The sequence below is a fragment of the Protopterus annectens genome, chromosome 1.part2 (assembly GCF_019279795.1).
Source record: "Protopterus annectens isolate FY-2018-M chromosome 1.part2, PAN1.0, whole genome shotgun sequence".
Lineage (NCBI taxonomy): Eukaryota > Metazoa > Chordata > Ceratodontiformes > Protopteridae > Protopterus > Protopterus annectens.
In genome coordinates, this window is record NC_056727.1 from 629,199,807 (window position 1) to 629,218,340 (window position 18,534).

Here is an 18,534-nt window from a genome sequence, read left to right on the forward strand (position 1 = left end):
GCTCCAGACTAATTCTAATGATCTATTATGAATGCTATGTGCTATGAGTTGTGCCAGCATTTTGTTGTAATTTTTTATCCAAACTGCCACTTCAATGTGTCTATTACCTCCTAACATCTAATTACTATCCATACTATATAGGGACCCCAGTAGTTTTGCATCACTCTTTAGGAGGCTATGTCGCCCACATTGAGAACTACTGGTTTAAGCAAAAGCAACTCAAAAGTAGCTCACATTTAAGTTACTAGTTACTAAAAAAGTAGTATATTACTATTACTGGCTACTATTTTGAAATAGTAACTAGTTATATTATTAGTTACTAGAAATTGTAATACATTACAGTAATATATTACATATTGTAATATATTACTCCCATCACTGCATATTTATGTCCCCGTCAAAATTGTTTCCTCTTCCCTAGCACCCAAGTATTATGGTCTACCATTTTTTATATTTTGCCTCATCATGAGGAGGGGGTTCTTTCTTTAATCCCTTTATGTACAGTGTACAGTTCTTGCACATAGTGTGTTTTACCCTGAGTTTCTGTGTATAGCCTATATGCATGCTGCATCTAATCCAAGTACAAACTTTATATAATCCTTATTTATACAATTTGTGTAATCCCTGAGTTTCTGTATATAATCTGTAATGCATGTTATGTATAGTTCATGTGCACAATTTCATAATTCCTGTGCATTCTGTGGATAATGCCTGATTTTCTGTGCAGTCCATCTACATGCTATATATAATCTATAAACATACCTTATAGAATCTCTATTCATACTGTGTCTAAAACCCAAGGTTCTCTATATAAACTTTGTCTACAGTATGTATCCCTGTACATAATGAGTATAATCATTGAGGTTCTCTGTATAATCTCTGTGCAGGGTTGGGCATCAGGAAAATGAAGCTACTGTATTTAATCTATGCACATACTGTATTTAATATATGCACATACTGTGTATATCTGTGAAATCTGATTGTATTAGCCCTGTGTGCATACTATGTATAATTCATGCAAATACTGTGTATAGTCCTGTACATAGTCTGTATAAATTCTGTGCAAACTGTGCATAAATAAATAAATAAGTAGTCATTGGTGGTCTCTATATAATCTCTATAAATGCTGATATAAACCCTGTATGCACTTTATATCATCCCTGCACATACCTTGCATACTTTATTTACATTTATATTTGTACTTTTTTGACTGGGTTAGTCCCACCAAGCCAGTAGCCACTTTCCAGGGTAGACCTGAGGCAGTAGTCACACTGACTGGGGGAAATTTGGCCATGAAACTAGGGATCTTTTCCTACTCTTTTCTGAGCAGTCGCTGGGTGGTTCTGGAGGGCTGCTGCCAGTGATTATTAACTCCAAGATGGTGAATGTGAGCGATGAGGAAAATGAAAAGGAGAAACCTGGAAATGTAATATAAAACTGGGAGATCTTGGAGGTGAGTGTTTTGGCATCAGAGTCTAGATAACTTTGTTCTATTAAAACTGATGGTAAAAGAAGAACTGAAGGGTGGCTTAATGGCTAAGGTGTTTGCCTTACAAACCCAAGGTGCAGGGTTTGAGTCTCACAAGGGATAATTGGCTAGGCTTAAAATGGCTCGCAAGTGCAGTTAGCTTAGTAATAAACTATGAACCTATGAAGGAATCAGAGGCAATACAGATAAGTGCAGCAATGGACAAAATATTCAGTTTAGTGGAAGGAGAAGGAACAGAGGAGATGACAAAAATGTATGGCAGAGACAATGGTATGAATAGAGAGGGGGCATGTCTAGCCAGTGGAGTAACTGTTTTTAAGGGTGTGTTCTGAGTTGGGCATCAGGAAAATGAAGCAAAGAGTGGAACAGAGAGAGAGAGAAAGAGAGAGACTAAGAGCAATATTGTTAAAGGAAAAATGCATGCGGCAGCAGTTGTGGGACATGGGAAAGTTTCCAAAAGGAATAAGATTCCCAAGTGCAGCAGAGATAGGCTGAAGTATTGCAAAGCTGGAAAAAAAAGGCATGTGTAAGAGTGAAACAATGATGAACAACAAACAGACAAATGTACTTTGCTTTAGGCAAGCTTGTATGCCCTTAGGATTCAGTTTGTCAGGCATAAAGGCATTAATACATATAGAAACCGAATCTTTTTGCAAAATAATTTTTAGGACATTTGCCTTTACAGAAAAATTTGTTAATGAATGTAAAAGAAGGGGTATCTCTTTGGAAGGGTTATGAGTGTCAAAAGTTTAATGTTCAGTTGAAAAGAAACATGACATTACAAGTTAGAATAACTGAAACAAAAGAAAATTAGTTAATTTTTTCCTAAATTCATGTAATGATGTGCATGATATTTAAAAAATAGTCAATGCCATATAAGTAAGGACTGGAGAATAGCTGATATGTTTTAAATCTAAAAACTAAAAATAATAAGCTGTAGCATGTGTCTAACATAGTAATAATCAATTGAAAAAAAGGGGAGTGTTAAGTACTGGGAGCACCTGAAATCTTCCTTTTTTGCAGATGAATCACAATGAAGTAAAGATTGTATAAAAAGAAGGTCTGGACTGTGTGAGGAGTGTGATTTGAGGAAGAAAAAGGATTTAAGAGAAAGAGGGGTAATAAAAAATGGCAAGTTTGCAAATTAAAAATAGGTAGAGGGAGAGACTATACCTATAAAAGGGGTATATTTAGAACTGAGATTTTATTTTATTTAACATTTGTTTACCGGGAAAGTCTGACTTGGAAAAAAGCCAATTTTCAGCAGAGGCCTGGAGAGAAATGCTCCAGATGCATGTCTTTGTAACGTGGGAGGAAACCAGAGCACACAGAGAATGCACGGAGGACATTCAGACTCCACACAGAAGGCACCCCAGCTGCGAATCGAATCAGAGAACCTCTTGCTGTGAGGTGACAACACAACTGCTGCACCATTGTGCCATCCATTTACTTGATATTTATACACACACACACACACACACACACACACACACACACACACACACACACACACAAACACACACACACACTGTATTCAAAAGATATGACACTGATAAAAGAAGGAAGTAGAGAAGCAACATTTTCTGATCATAGCATAGTGTAGGAAATTGGTTAAAATGAGAATGTAATAAAAGAAGGGAAGGGCTAAAAAGATTGGTAGAGAAAATTAAAGGGATGGAAGTCTTAAAAATAGGAAGTTAACAATTATGGGAAGATCACATGACAAGGTAGTGTAGTGGATGGTGTATGAAGTAAAGTGTAGGAAAATGTGCTTAGAAGTGCAAAAGAAATAAAGAAAGAAAAATGATATACAATAAGCAGAAATGAATGTATGAAAGAATACAAGGAGTAAACACAATTTCTTATGCTGATTGACTCAAAACCCTGTCTCTCTACTTGGTATCATACAGATTTCTGAGAGGTGATCTTTGTTTGGTGTACAAGGCATCTTTGGACCCTGTTCTGATCTACCTTTTAGACATCTACAAAACAAGCAGCATCAAAACTATAAATTAGATCAAAATACCTAAATGATTCTAATTTGCATGAAAGGTAAATTATTATTTTTTGTGTGCATTTGTGTGATTCTGTGGTGTGTGTGCGTGTGTGTGTGTGGGGGTGGATCAAGTTGAATGCAATTAAATAGAAATGGGCTTGCATTTATTTATTTATTGATTTATTTTCAATCAGTATACTGTTTTGGGTGGGGAAAGGGAAAAAAAGAGCAATTGAAAGCCTGGTGAAGAAATAATATGAAAAAAATAAAGGCATGGACGTCAATAGAAATGAAGTAAAGACAGATACTGACAGATACAGACAGATACAGATACAGAAAAGATTGATATAAAATTAATGAAAGAAAATTATAATGTTGATCCTTGGAGGAAAAAAATAGATGATGAATATCATAAAGTGATAATAAAAGGTCACTAAAGATTTGAATCTGTTTTTGAAGCTGGTCATTTTTTTTTTTTTGGCATTTATTGTTAGATAAATGGCTAGATGAAAGTAATATGAAATACAAATGTTAGAATAATGAATGTGTACTAGCAGTAAATTTGAAGTGGCATTGTAGTAGTACTTTTTTGGTTGTAAAAATGAAGGTTTTTGAAAATTGTTTAAGGATGTTTATTACCAGTATGTATTTAAAAATAATGATATGGATATGGTATTGTACTAAAATTATAGGGTTGGAAGTGAAAGTGAAATTGAAAAATGGGACAAAGCATTATTCATTGGTACATGGTACTTGTGAAAAAGAAGATGTGAAGAATTGCTATATGATGAAAGAAAAGATGAAGAGGAAGTAATATGTAATATAAAATTGTTATGGTGCAAGGGGTAGGGATTAAAATGGCTGTTGAATATACTGAAGGGAATGTATTCATTTGTGTGTTATAAAATGCATTAAATGTGATATATAGTTCACATATTAGTGAATTTTTCAAAAACTTAAAAAAGGAAAAGTGAAAGTACAAAAAAGCAACCTTTACTCTTCTAAAGCCAGTAGGTGGTGTAGGAGAGCTGTTACCACAAAGATGGAGGGCAAAGGCAGTAACCTGAATCCTGGAAGTGTAGTAATGTTTGAGATAGAAAATAATGGCAAAATTGCTTCCAAAGTTAATGCAGTACATTTGGGAGATCTAAAGACACTGGTCCTAGAGAAAATGATATAGGAGAAAGAACCAGTAGATGTTGAAACTATCAAGTGGAGCATACAGGTGAGACATTTTTCAGTGATGGAGAGGTGATGTCTGGAGGGGCGGTGGATGTGAGTATTAACAGAGACAAGAGAAAAGAAATAAATGAAAACAGAACATATGCAGCCAGAAGAGCAGCTTGTTCCAAGGCTGAGCTCTGTGTTGGGGCTATAAACAACAGAGAGAAGATTTAGGAAGAATGAATTAAAGGCAGTGGAAATGTTGTGCAAAAATGACATATACAGTGATAGTAGCTATAAACTGTCAACAACAAGAACTGACCAAAGAAGTAGATAATCTTTAGGATCAAATGGGAGGAATAGATGGTTTGCAGAAAAGATCTTTAGTAAGAATTAGACTAAAAGAACAAGCTATTGACTAGTGCTTTCTTTTGAAGGACATTATTTTGCCTTTGGGATTCAATGTAACCTATATTAGAGCCTTAATATAACTAGATAATGAGCTATCTTATAAAGTCAACTTTGAAACTTTTACTGGCCAAGAAATTTATAAAATAATGTAAAAAAAATGTCTGTGGGTCCATGGAATGATTATATCTTTCAAAACATGAATGAACAGTTAAATGGAAAATGATTCTACAAAATAGAACACCTGAAATTAATGAAGAGTTATTGAGATTGTATTTTTAAAAGTAACTCAAAATGGGCACAAGGTGGAAAACATTTTAGATGAAAGAAAAGCATGGAGATTGTGATGTGTGGGTTAGCTAGAAAATAGAAGAGAACAAATTAGAGCATGTATCAAATGATATAATGTTAAATGAAAAGGGGAGAATGTTAAATACTGAGGTCAAGCAAAATCATGCTTTTCTTTCAGGGAGTGGACACGTTTAATACAAGAATGCAGTAAAAGTAGATGTGGGCAATCTGAAGAATATGGTCACTCAATAAGAAATTATAAACCTTAATTCAGAAGATGTGGGACTAATAACCATTTCTGGTTTTAGATTCTGGTAATTTAAAAAAATAGTGAACATAATGAAAACAGTGAAGTGGAACAGATAAAAGTTCAAGAGCAAGTACAAGAATAAGGAATTGAAACTGAATTAAAGGAAAATGTGAATGAAAGAAAGCAAAGATGAAATGGAGGAAACTGAGGCAACGCTTCAAAATAGGGTCACAGTGGGGGAAAAAAACTCTAAATGTAGAGAAGTAAGAGGAAGTAAGAAGGAATATGGATTCTAATAGAAAGTACATAGGGAGTTATGGAACCTGAGGAAAAAGAGGAGGTGAGGAAAGTTTAAGTTCTGTAAAATAAGTGATGAGGTCAATGGGAGGCAGGGTAAGAAAAGGAAAATACAAGAAGGAATGAAAAAAATGTGAAAAAGGCAAAGATTAAAAAAGGCAAAGGGTAATATAAATTATACCTCATTACATTTAAGTAGTATACAAATAATATGAGAAGAATGATTGCACTTCAATGGTGTCAAAGAAGATAAACAGCTGTAATGTATTTATTAGATACAAGATGGGCAGGAGCAGGGAAATTTAAACATGTTATTAGTATTAGTATGTGATATAAGATTTAAAAAGAAGTGCCTAAGGCTAATTGAAATTTATGCAAATACAAATGACGATGAAAGGAAAACATTATTTAAAGAAATTCTGAAATATGTAATACTATATATAGATACATAATGCATCTATCATTCTAATGGAAGACAACTGTAATTTAGGAGAAGAGAAAGTTAAAGTGACACAAGACAGTTCAATTATGAAAGAAGTAATGAAGAATTTTGGATTAAAAGCTTGATATTTTATATAAGAAAGGACTTTGCAGACTGAGAGTATAACATATACTTAGAGTATATGAAAGAAATAAGGGGTAGATGTGAAGTAGCTAAGTTTTATGATGATGTGGCAGCGTGAACAATTATAGGAGAAAATAAATATATAATAAAGGAGCGAAAATGTTTAAAAAGATTAACAAGAAATATTGCAGATATGAAATATTTGAAAAAGGAAAGGGGTTTTATAGGATAAATATTTGGCAAAAGAAATCATGTTATTGAAATAGAACATTATTTTCTTATAAAGAAAAATATATAAAACTATATATATTTATATGTATGTATAGATATATATATATAGAGAGAGAGAGAGGGAGAGAGAGAAATGCATGGATAAAACAAAAAGAAAATATATTAAACAAAAAGAAAATCATGAGAAATTATTAGAGGTAGAAAATATGAATTTTGAAGAAGAAGAGAGAACATTGTATGCATATAATAAAGAGAAATTGAAAATATTATTGTTTAGAGATTTTTCTTGAAAGAAAAAGAAGGAGTATCACCTGTTTTGGGAAATAGCTTGATGTGTAATGAAAATAATGAATATAGTGAAAGATGAGGAAGGAATGTTATGGTGTAAACAACAAACAATTATTGGCATTTTGAAAAGATATGTATGAAAATGTATGAAGAGTATCAGATGAAAGGAAAGGTATTGGAAAGTAAAAAAAAAGAAGAAATGAGTTAGTTAAAGAGGCACATAAAATAATTGCAAGACAAGATCTAAAAGAATTAACAAATGAAAGCAGAGGTGCAATTAGCTATTCAGGCACTCAGGGTGGACCCAACCAACTTTAACTTTAACAAGTAGCTGCTAATGTTTATGCCTGCCACAGATGGAGTCCCAAAAATGCTCTTTAAACTGCAAGATAAAAAGCTCTCTTTTAAACTGTAACAAACTACTTGCTACATTTTTTTCATCAAGATGAGAAGACAGCAAAGTGCAATAAAGATACCTTAACAAAAACAAAGGAAGAAACAGAGAATTCTCTAACAAAAAAAAAATAGCAAAACTAATTGTATAACATTAAAAGGAAATAATCCTATACTAAAATCCATATGATACAATTCCTCCAAAAAAACTAACTAAATAACACTTTCCTTTCCCCTTTCCTTCTTTATTTTATGTTTGGAATTCCAACAAGCCTGAGCCAGCATATCCCTCCTATGTGTTCATAAATTATTGACTGTTATCACATCCTTATTTCAGTTGATATCCTCTTTCCATCCTCTTGTTATTATACTTCTAACCCACCCTGCCATAATAAGAATAGAATTTAATGTTTTTCATATTCCTTCCATCTTTCAGGCATACCTTCTATCCCAAGAAGAAGACATTACCAAATGTTCATCTTCGTCTTATTTAAAATAGCTTCCCATTCATTTATAACTCTGTTTCAAAGGTCTGTCATCTTCAAACACTTCCATAGCATGTGTATACTCCCAAACACTTGATTCCCATAACTCCAGCATTGACCATCTCCTCATAATCACCCTGACTGTAATTGTAAGGATGTTGTATACTATCTATGCAACCACTGCATGTATTGATTCCACATGATCATGAGAATACTGAGACGGATAAATTACTTCTCCACCTTTGACCAAACCATCTTAAGAAGGACTATGCTCTCCACTGTGTATCAATGCAGTCTTAACTTTCCTATAGATGACATATAGTTTTTCACATTCAAAATGGAGAATATTATTCCACTCTTCATGCTTAAACTATCCAAGAGGCCTTCTCGTGGCAACACTTAAGTAAGACCTGAACTGCAAAAAATTATGTCAATCCCAGGCCAATTATCTATCCCTTAACTGTCCATTGCATCTGTTGAAAGTGCAGCTGCTCACCCTTGGGTAACTGATACCCCTGCTTGAACTGTTCCTAGGACACGAATTCAATACAGCCTCTTATTAATTCATTCAGGTGAAGAAGATCCCTTATCTTTAATATCCTTCTCATTTTATAATCCTTTCAATCCACGTCTTCATCCTGGATTCTAATATGAATATTACTCCAAACATCTTCTCTAATTAGCGCTCTGGCTATATAATTCCATCAGGGTCTCATCATTTGCTTCATAAAGATAAAAGGAAGACTTCACTGCCAATAAAAATGTCCAAAAGACAAGCATCCTGCATCAACCTTTGTTTCTCTGCAAACACAATCACTCTTCACAAATCCTAGTTCTGTTATTGCTCGGAACATACATATTGCAATCTTACTCCAATTTAGTTAATCATCTGTCTATCACAACCATTGGTAAGTATTTAAAGAAAAATCTTGGGAAGAATCATCATATTTATCACATTAGTTCTGTCTATTAGGGCACTTGCTTTTAAAAACCATCAAGGAAGTACACTCGAAGTCTAGTGCATATGTAGCAAGCAACTGCTACAGTTTATGCCTGACACACACAGAGTGCTAAAGTAATACCAGCATTCAAATGCCAGCACTGAACTTAACACTGCTTTCTGTCATTCGAGCCCCCTAACACTTTGCAACTGCGAAGGCTGTCCACTTTACCTACCTTAGCTATACTCCTAAATGAAGAAAATAAGATTCTGCTGCACCTGGACCAAATAAGATTAGGTATAAGTTCATAGAAGGACATGTCTGAATCTGACAAAGATGGAAGTATTTTTGGAAGTTATGAATGACTAGATGAATGAAAAAATAAAAGAAGGGGGAATGTGCAATGCTGCAATAAAATTTCTATGAAAAAAGGAGAAATGGAAGAAACTAAAAATAGAGGCCAATATCAGTAGGTAACACAGGTTATAAAATATTTATAAAAAATATTCATAAAAAGTTAATGAAAGCTTTGGATGAAGCATTAAGTGAATGTGTATATGAGTCAAAGGAAGAAATTTGAATGAAATGCTTGTAATAGTAAAGGAGATAATGGATTATATAATTAATAGAAAGGGTGTTGAAAGACTAACTGTGTGAAATGTTGCAAAAGTAGTAAGTTGTATTAATCATAAAGAAATGTAGAACATTTTAAAAAATATATGGAATTGGAAAAAAGTGTTAAAGGTGTTTAAGCCTGTATATGAAATTTCACGGGTCTCGGTGAATGGATGGCTAGGAACAAAAAGATAAAGATGGGAAGAGGGATAAAACAAGGTTGCCTGTTTACTGTGTGGTTGTTTGTTATGGTGATGAATGTAGTAATTAAACCTGTTGCAGTGAGTTGTAAGAAAGAAGACAGGAAGTTAGAGATGCATATTTAAACTAGGAAAGAGACCACAGCTGTCTCTCTTATGAGTCACACAGAAATTAGAACAGGTCAATTAAGGTTAATTACTTATGAACTGAGGGTGAAACTAGGAACTAAACCTTCTATTTAAGAAGTAAAATAAAACATTTCAATGCTTTACTGGAAAGCTAACCCAGACTCTGCCATAGATTGATGCGAGGGAAAGGTTAGTTTGTTTTTACATTCTTGCAGTTTGTATTGCTTCATTGCTTCCTTCTGTTTTTGTATATTGTAGTTTATTTTCTTTAGACTGTGTTTTACTTTTATTCTCCTTTTAATTGCATATCCAAACTAAGAAAGATACCACCGACGTCTCTCTTGTGAGTCATACAGAAACTGAATTGTTCCCACCATCCTACCCTGGTGTTCTTATGTTTTTAAAATCAGCTGCCTCATTAGTTGCCTGCCCCTTATGTTAATTTGACTACATATTTCCTTCCCTCTCTTCTTTCATTGGCTGTTGTGAGTAAGCACAAAATGTATCATTTTGTGAAATCAGTCTCCTTCAGCTATTTAAATTTACTGACCATCCTACTGCATGCCAGAGAGATGGAATACAAACTGCCCACCTGCTTCCAATCTATCTTGCTCTGTTAGAGTTAGTTGCTCTCCACTTATATAGCAAAAGCTTAAACTACCACCTGTTTCATATCTAGCTGCTTAGTGCACATTGCAACTTTTAGGATATTAACTGATTTTTTTTCCAGCTTATCTTTAAAATCTGTATCATCTAGTCAAAGACCACCACCTATTGGAAAGTCCAACTGCTGTTTGTCAGTAATCATCTTGCAATTAGTGGCTCTGTTTTGCTTCTAATGAGAAAAAAAAGCATAGGGACATTATTTCCTGGAGAATGCTGATCACCAGAAAGCATATTAACTGCTTCATAGGTCCCATCCTAGAATTTTTGCTTATATTTTGCTCCTGGTGAGAGAAGGTGCAGAGTACATTGATTCCTGCCTGTTTCTGATTGGACAGTAAGAGTCTGTGTTGGATCTTCCTGGTTGGTCTGGTTGTTATTCAAGGCATGTATGAGGAAAAGGCTGCAACAGTCCCACAGACCCTTGCACCATCTGGGACAAGACTGTTGATCACCAAAGAGCCTGTGGCCTGCTTCTCATCTTGGGGTTTGTGCTACTGTTTTGCTTCTGGTGAAACTGTGGTGAAACCATTACAAGTAGTAACCAGTCAGTAGCAATTCAGGCGAATTCCCACTTTTCATCATTCCTAACAAAGCTAATTCATTCTTTTCTATAAGTACTGCTTGATTTGCTGCTAACCAAGCTTCAGAATATATCCCTAAATACTTCATAAATCATCAGGGTCTACTTTATTAGATTCCCCTTAAATATTTGACAGTGCCCTTTATAGATGCAAACACATTGAGCTGATATTTTCCTGTAAAAGCACAATTGAAATTTCACCAATACCTAGTTGTACACAGGTCAACTAGTTTCCAGTGACAAGTGCTGCCCACAGAGCTGCAAACCAGATACTCATGACATTACTTTATATTCTCATTCCACCCCACCTAATCAATAAAAAGGGTCTGTTCCATGGATATGAACTTTTCCACTATCTCTGTTACCAGCTTGGTGGATATAGGCATCCTAAGACAATTTAGAAAATGCCTCATGTTTACTGACAACCAGTTAATTCTCATACAAACTGGTTTGGTATGTGAGAGATGTATTTGCACAATGTCACTGAGGCAAAGCTCTCACATCAAAACACTCTTAATGTCAATCAGGTTGTCAGTTATGCACACCCTTCACCCATCACACACAGTTCAAAGCTGACACATAGACTCACATATGCTGAAGCATGTAAATGTTATCTTCCTAAACTCCAAAGACCTTCTAGATGAAGCATACATAACAAATATCCTCAGCATCCCCAAATGCACTCTTTCAAAACAACATCCACATTAGCACATACAACCATATCTCATCCAGCCTCTACTTCTAAATCTATAAGGCAAGCCACCACACAATCCAAGATTCTAGTCATTGGAGACTCCATTGAGAGACACAGTGATGTCCCTCTCACCAGGCTAAATAAGGAGAAAGTCACAGCCAGTTGCTTATCAGGTGCCAGGCTACACCACCTTACACATGCACTCAGATCACTGAACCACAAGTACCAGTATGACTCAGTCATAGTCCATATGGGTGTAAATGACCTGAGACTTACCTCCCTACACTATATGAAGAGTGACATCATAGAGATCATGGAATATGTGTCCTAGGCTGGTATGAGCCTAGCATTGAGAAACATTTTACCTTCTCCAAGGATGATGCCACAATACAAACAGAAGATGACTGACTTTAATAATTGGCTTAGTTTCTGGTGTCATTCTATGTGGGTGCAATATCTGTCAGCATAGAAGGTGATATTCAACAAACCGCACTGCTTTGCTAAGAATGGTCTGCACCTCTTCCCTCTAGGCTTTTGAATATTAGCTAAGACATTGTCCTCCCCCATAATGCCTTTTTCAGCAGGTAATGCCAAACTGAAAGTACTTCTGACATAGCAAATCAAAACCAAGACATTCAAATGGTGTTACTGCTCAATGCTAGGAGTCTAAACAAGAAACTCGACTCCCTACAAGTTCTCCTCACCCTAGAGATTGCTGATGTCTGTGTGGTCACTAAAACATGGTTTAAAGCCACTGAGAGCACATTAACAGTACAAGGCTATAATGCCTTCCACACATTTAGACTAACTACTACACAGACAGAGAATAAACATGGATGTGTCTTGGTTTACATCAAAAATAAATATACCTCAAGGCTGGTCAAACAGGACAATGCTCTTGAGCATCTCCATGTTCATATCACCATAGGCAAAATTCCATGCCACTTCCTAGCAAGCTATAGATCTCCCTCTATGATCCAGGAAACCTATGCCATGTATTTAAACTTATTGGAAACACTCAGCATCCAACCCAATACCATATTCTTGGGTGACTAATTATCCCACTATTAACTGGGAGTCATATACGGCACCAAATGCACAGGCACAGACATTCCTGGATTTTGTAAACACAAACTCTCTGGACCAGAGTGTCAATACACTGACCAGGTGTGCAAACATACTGCATCTGGTCTTGACTAATATCAGAGAGTGCTGCACAACTGCTAGTGTAATGTCTTGTCTGGCAGGGTCAGAAAAAAATGGTCTCCTTTGAAGTAAAACTAAAACCTGGAACATCAGCTGTTGTTGCTGTTGTTGTTGTTCTTTCGGCTTTTCCAGGTTAGGGGTCACCACAGTAGAACTCTGGTCCACTAATGCTTGACAGTAGATTTTTACAGTGCCGAGGTGCCAGCCTGATGCCCAACCTTCAACGAAGGCACACCCATTCATGCATGTCTTTCGAACATCACTTGACCACGGGGAGGACATGCAGACTCCAGAAGGTACTCCAGCCGGGAATCGAATGGGAGAACCTCTTGCTGTGAGGCAACAACGCTACCGCTGCACCACCACGGCTTAAAACCTGAAACATCAGCTAACCCTGGAATATTCATGAAGTACTCTAAAGTTAGCTTCCTACTGTTAACTGATAACCTAGCAATATTTCATGCCCCCATAAACCCCGAGAACATAGCTGCCTATGTGGAACTGTTAACAGAAACCATATACAAGCATGTTAATAGTTGCACAGAGAAAGTTGTACCCATCAGGAAGAAGTATAGGACTAACTCAAAAAACAAGCCACCCTGGTAGAATCACAACAGCAATAGACTGTATAACAAAAGGAAGAAAATCATGACAAAAATTAGAAGGTGTAACACCTAGCAGCATAAATGTATTCTTAATAAACTAAGCAAACAACCCAAAAATAAAATGATGCCTACCAAAGTCAAATTTGAGGTAAATTTGGCCACGCAGACCAATGACAACCACAAGGCATTCTTCACCTATATCCGCAACCTGAAAGGTAATACACAATTGTGTGCAGAGTTCATTGTCAATACAGCCACGTATACTGAGCCAGAAGATATAGCAAACCTATTGGCCAACAAATTCAGCTCCAAGTTTACCCCTCTATCCTTCACAACCTCCCCTCAGGAAATAACATCAAATATAGCTCCTCCTTCTATCACTAGGGAACAGGTCCTTCATGTTCTGTCTAAGGCCAAGAACACTGCATCAATGGGCCATTACAATATCCCAGGATGCCTTCTAAATAGCATGAAATGTGACCTGTCAGGTTTCTGGTATTGCTATTTAATTGCAGCCTCCAAAGAGGCTTCATGCCTCAAGAATGGAGAACAACTGCAGTCATCCCTCTGCACAAAGGTGTGCCATCTACAGGCCCTGGAAACTACAGACCCCTAAGCCTCACTAGTCTTATTTGTAAAGCCATGAAAAGAATTATCATGGAATGAGCTATAATGATATAGGAAATGTCCAGATACCGAATCCATCTCAATTTAGTTTTGTCAATGGCAGGTCATACCTACTCAGCCTGGTGGACCTCTTTGAGAAGGTCACCAAAGGAATGGATGAAGGTAAAATGATTCACACTGCCTTGTCCTGGCCAAGGCAATTGACACAATACCCCACTCAGGCATTGTTGATAAACTCAAGAGGTTAGATATAAACCTTTATGTCACCCATGGGTAGCCATCCGGCTCATAGACAGGACCCAGGAAGTTAGAATTGGGGAGTTTACCTCTACAAAGAGGCTAGTCACTAGTGAATACCCTTGGGGATCAGTCCTGGGACTGCTCCTTTTTAGCATTTATGTCTCCAAAGTCAAGGCCAATGTCAATGGCCTCTGGCTGACTAAATTTGCAGATGATTACAAATTAGTAGTAATCATATAATTCCCCACTGACACAAATGTTCTCCAAGAAGGGCTGACACAGACAAATAGCTGGTGTCAGAGCTATGTACTAAAAACTAAATGCCAAGAAATGCATAATTATATTCTTTAGGAAGTCATCCATCCTTGGTAACTATCATATTGACAAAACACCCCTAAGTGTGGAACCAGTAGTCAGGGACTTGAAGATTATAGACTGTAATCTAGCCTTTGACTATCACATGTCTACAGTAGTGAGAAAATCATTCTATGTTGTGCAACATAATAAACAAAGATATGGCATCTTGGTCCAAGGAGGTCATTATTCCACTGTATTCAACAAACATTAGACATATCATTGAGTAGAATGTCTCCCTTAGTATGCACCTAATCGGGCAATGCCAACAATTGGAATGTCCACAGAGCTTTCTCACTAAAAGAATACAGGACATAAGTAACATGTCCTATGCAGACTGCCTGAAGGCCCTATCACTTTATTCTGTCTTCTACAGACTGTTGAGGGGAGATCTATGCCTGACTTAGGAGGCATTGACAGACCCCACCCTGATGGACCTCCTGCATATCCACAAAATAAACAACACCAGAATTACTCATTCTAAAGACTTAAACCTTGTCTGTGATATAAATAGTACCTGCTAAAGAGACAGGTATGTATTCCAAAGACTACCCCTTCTCTGGAACAAGCTCCCTATCCATGTGAAGCAGAGTTCCTCCCTAACCCAATTCAAGTGTAATATGGACAATTGGATAGAGATTAGAGAATTTATCCCTGGCTTGGGACCCATGTCTCTAATGGACAGAGGTAGCATTTAAATAGTTCATCTCCCAGACCCCTGCTTGTAAAAGGAGGCTGATGGGATCAGACTATGGCTATGAGCTAATGAGCCTGTTTCCTGTAGTCCAAGGTTTGAGTTCCTCCATTTGTCTACTAATGTGTGAATCTTAATATACAATGCCTCCAAAGACTTAGCAGGTTTGATATCAGAACTATTTTTTTTTCTTCAAAAACTGTTTAATTCTGCATAGATACAAAGATCTCTGCTCTTAAAGGGAAAAATACTGAGGGAAATGCATGACAGAATTACATAATTACATTCATTAATTTTTCTTTACCTGCTATATTCTGTTGCGGTTTGTGGAAGAGATTTAACCTGCCCATGCAATCAATGACTGTAAGACAGAGAAGTGGTTATGAACAAGACGCCACACGCACACACACACACACACACACACACACACACACACACACACACACACACACACACACACACACACACACACACACACACACACACACACACACACACACACACACTCACACTCATGCACACACATTCACTGTGTTCCACAATGTGGTATGCTTTACTGTACAATTTGATGAATAACTGTGCTGTCTGGGTAGTTTGGTGTAACTAAAGATTAATTATGAAATGGGATTTAAAGATGCCTATGCATAAAGAAGTGGTTTTCAGATATTATTTATTCTATTATTTCCAAGTGCATCATGTCAGAACACCTAATAACTTTGAATTTTAATTAGCCTCTGTTCCTGATGCAGAATATGGTTGAGAAATATTGGTAAGCTAGATGGCAATTTTTGTTTGTGTGTATTTCCTTGCAGGAAAGCCTGGCCAGGTTGCAAAGAGCATTTGCACGAAAATGGGAGTTCATTTTTATGCAAGCTGAAGCCCAAGCAAAGTAAGTGTCCTTGGAGCTTTCTACAGCATACGTCTTCTTCCAAGTACTTTTGTTGCATTGCTTGTAAACTGAAGTCATCACTATTATCTGACTATTAATTTATCTTTGCAGAGTTGATAAGAAAAGGGACAAAATTGAAAGGAAGATCCTTGATAGCCAAGAAAGAGCATTCTGGGATGTACATAGACCAGTAGTAAGTGGAAGCTTACATGTTTCTTCTTAAATATAGTTATTGTCATACTTGGAAAGATTTTTGCAAAATGTATACAATACGTCGGTTTATTTGTCACATTTTGTTTCTCAGATACTTAGTATGGAAAATGTAGCTTCAGTACATAATAAAATATTTACGATTTTGTTGATTAAACAATTTTTGTAGTGTGTTCATTTTTATCCCTAAACAAAGGCATTGATAGCACATGTAACATGCACACAGCACATAATTGTGCTGTAAAAATCACTTTGTTGAGTGATTTTAACCCACTAGTTCAAATGACTGCATAGGAGAAAAACTGGGAGATTTAATAAGGAAAAGATTATCTGCAGCAGCACATAGCTTCCAAAATATTTGCAAAATGTCATGACTTACTGACATTTTTGAATATGTGTAGTAATGTATCTGTTTAATAAAGTGGTATGAAGTTTTGAAAGTACAGAGAACCACATATCCATGTTTGAATAAGTAGATCTGTACTCTACCAGTATCAGCTATGATACTAATATGTGCCCCCCACTTCCCCCACAGATTATGACATCTTTAAATGGCATAAAAATAACTCAACAGTTGCTTGTAGTGATGACATTAGTGGTTGATAAATGAAAGAAGAAGAGGGCTAATAATGACGAATGAAAAATTGCACAGGACATCTTCATTTCTTTTAAGTATATAAAGAAAAAAAAGAGAAACACTGGCAGGTTGTGTTTGAAAAGCAAATCATGACTGATTCTGAATTAGATACTTACCGGGTTTTAGTTATTTATTTATTTATACTTTTTTGTCCAGGTTAGTCCCACTAGGTCAATGGCCTCTTTTCAGGGGAGTCCCATGGTGGTATTCATACTGACTAGGGCAAATTTGACCCTGGCACTAGCGAACTTCCCCTACTCTTTTCATGATTGTAGCACTCGTGTCTGTTCCTATTGCTAGTATGGAGATGGCTGGAGGGAACTGCTGAATGGAGAAGTAATGTGATGAGAAAGAGAATAATGAATGCATGTGAAATGCTGTAGGTGGGTGCTCTGAGGAAACACTGGAGAGGGAATCCAGAAAAGATCTTGTGTTTGAAAATATTGATTGTATAATGGTCAGTACTTAGCTGAACTTAGCAACAAGGCACAGAAAGAAATAAGAATTACTGAAGCTTTGTCAAAGAATTAGGTATTGGTTACACTTTTTGTTCAGGAAGATCCAAATAAAGAATCAGTGGTGTCATGGTAGGATATGATGGATAAACTCTTCGGAATGGAAAATGGTGAAGAATTAGAACAGACAGAGAGCCTGTAAAGAAAACATATTCAGTCAACCTGGAAAATATTTATCAGAAAAGAATGAAGGAAGTGTTGAGTTCACAAGAAACAACCAATGGTAAGAATAAAGATTGAGATATATTTGGGACAATTTAATTGATAAAATTTCTATGACTTGACCTATAAAAATGAATGACTTTTGCTTAAAATTTTGGAGCTGTGTGAAAATAAATGAAATGCGTTCTTATGGAGTAACTATGTTTTTTACAACAAAGGAGAGTTTTTTTTAAAGTAGATTTACAGTTTAGAACTGATGAAACAGAATAATCCAGTATCAAAATGTGTATGACAGAATTATGTCAAAATGTTAGTAATTTTGTGAAAAGTAAGGGTGAAAGACATTTATGCAACCAGGGTGGGAATTGGAGTGACTTTAAAAGCAAAGAATGATATTATAAAACATTTACTTAGTGTTATCTTCATTAATGGTTTTAGGGCTACCTTAAAATATACTGGTCAGTCTTAAACATGATTTTTTTTGTGGGGAATGTTACATGTGATTCATTCATGGGAAAAAAATAATGTGTAATCAATGTTGGGAAAGGGATCACATTGCAAAGAATTGTAAAGCTGCGTGGAGGAAATGCAAAAAAAAAGGCAATTTTGGTTCAACTGTAAAGAAAAGGAAGAAGTCAATGAAAGCAATATTGGGCAGTAACATTTATATATACAAGAAAATGATGATGATGATGATAATGATGATGATGATG

The 18,534-nt window shown here is 36.0% G+C and overlaps 1 protein-coding gene across 3 annotated transcripts in view; it reads left to right on the forward strand.

Moving 5' to 3' along the window:
• Positions 1 to 18,534, forward strand: part of RGS7 (regulator of G protein signaling 7) — a 2,400,584-nt gene that overhangs the window by 1,814,345 nt on the left and 567,705 nt on the right. For all 3 annotated transcript variants that reach the window (XM_044058067.1, XM_044058054.1, XM_044058060.1), the window contains exons 6-7: positions 16,221 to 16,297; positions 16,409 to 16,490. In XM_044058067.1, the coding sequence (XP_043914002.1) occupies positions 16,221 to 16,297; positions 16,409 to 16,490 (159 nt within the window). The remainder of the gene's footprint in view (positions 1 to 16,220; positions 16,298 to 16,408; positions 16,491 to 18,534) is intronic.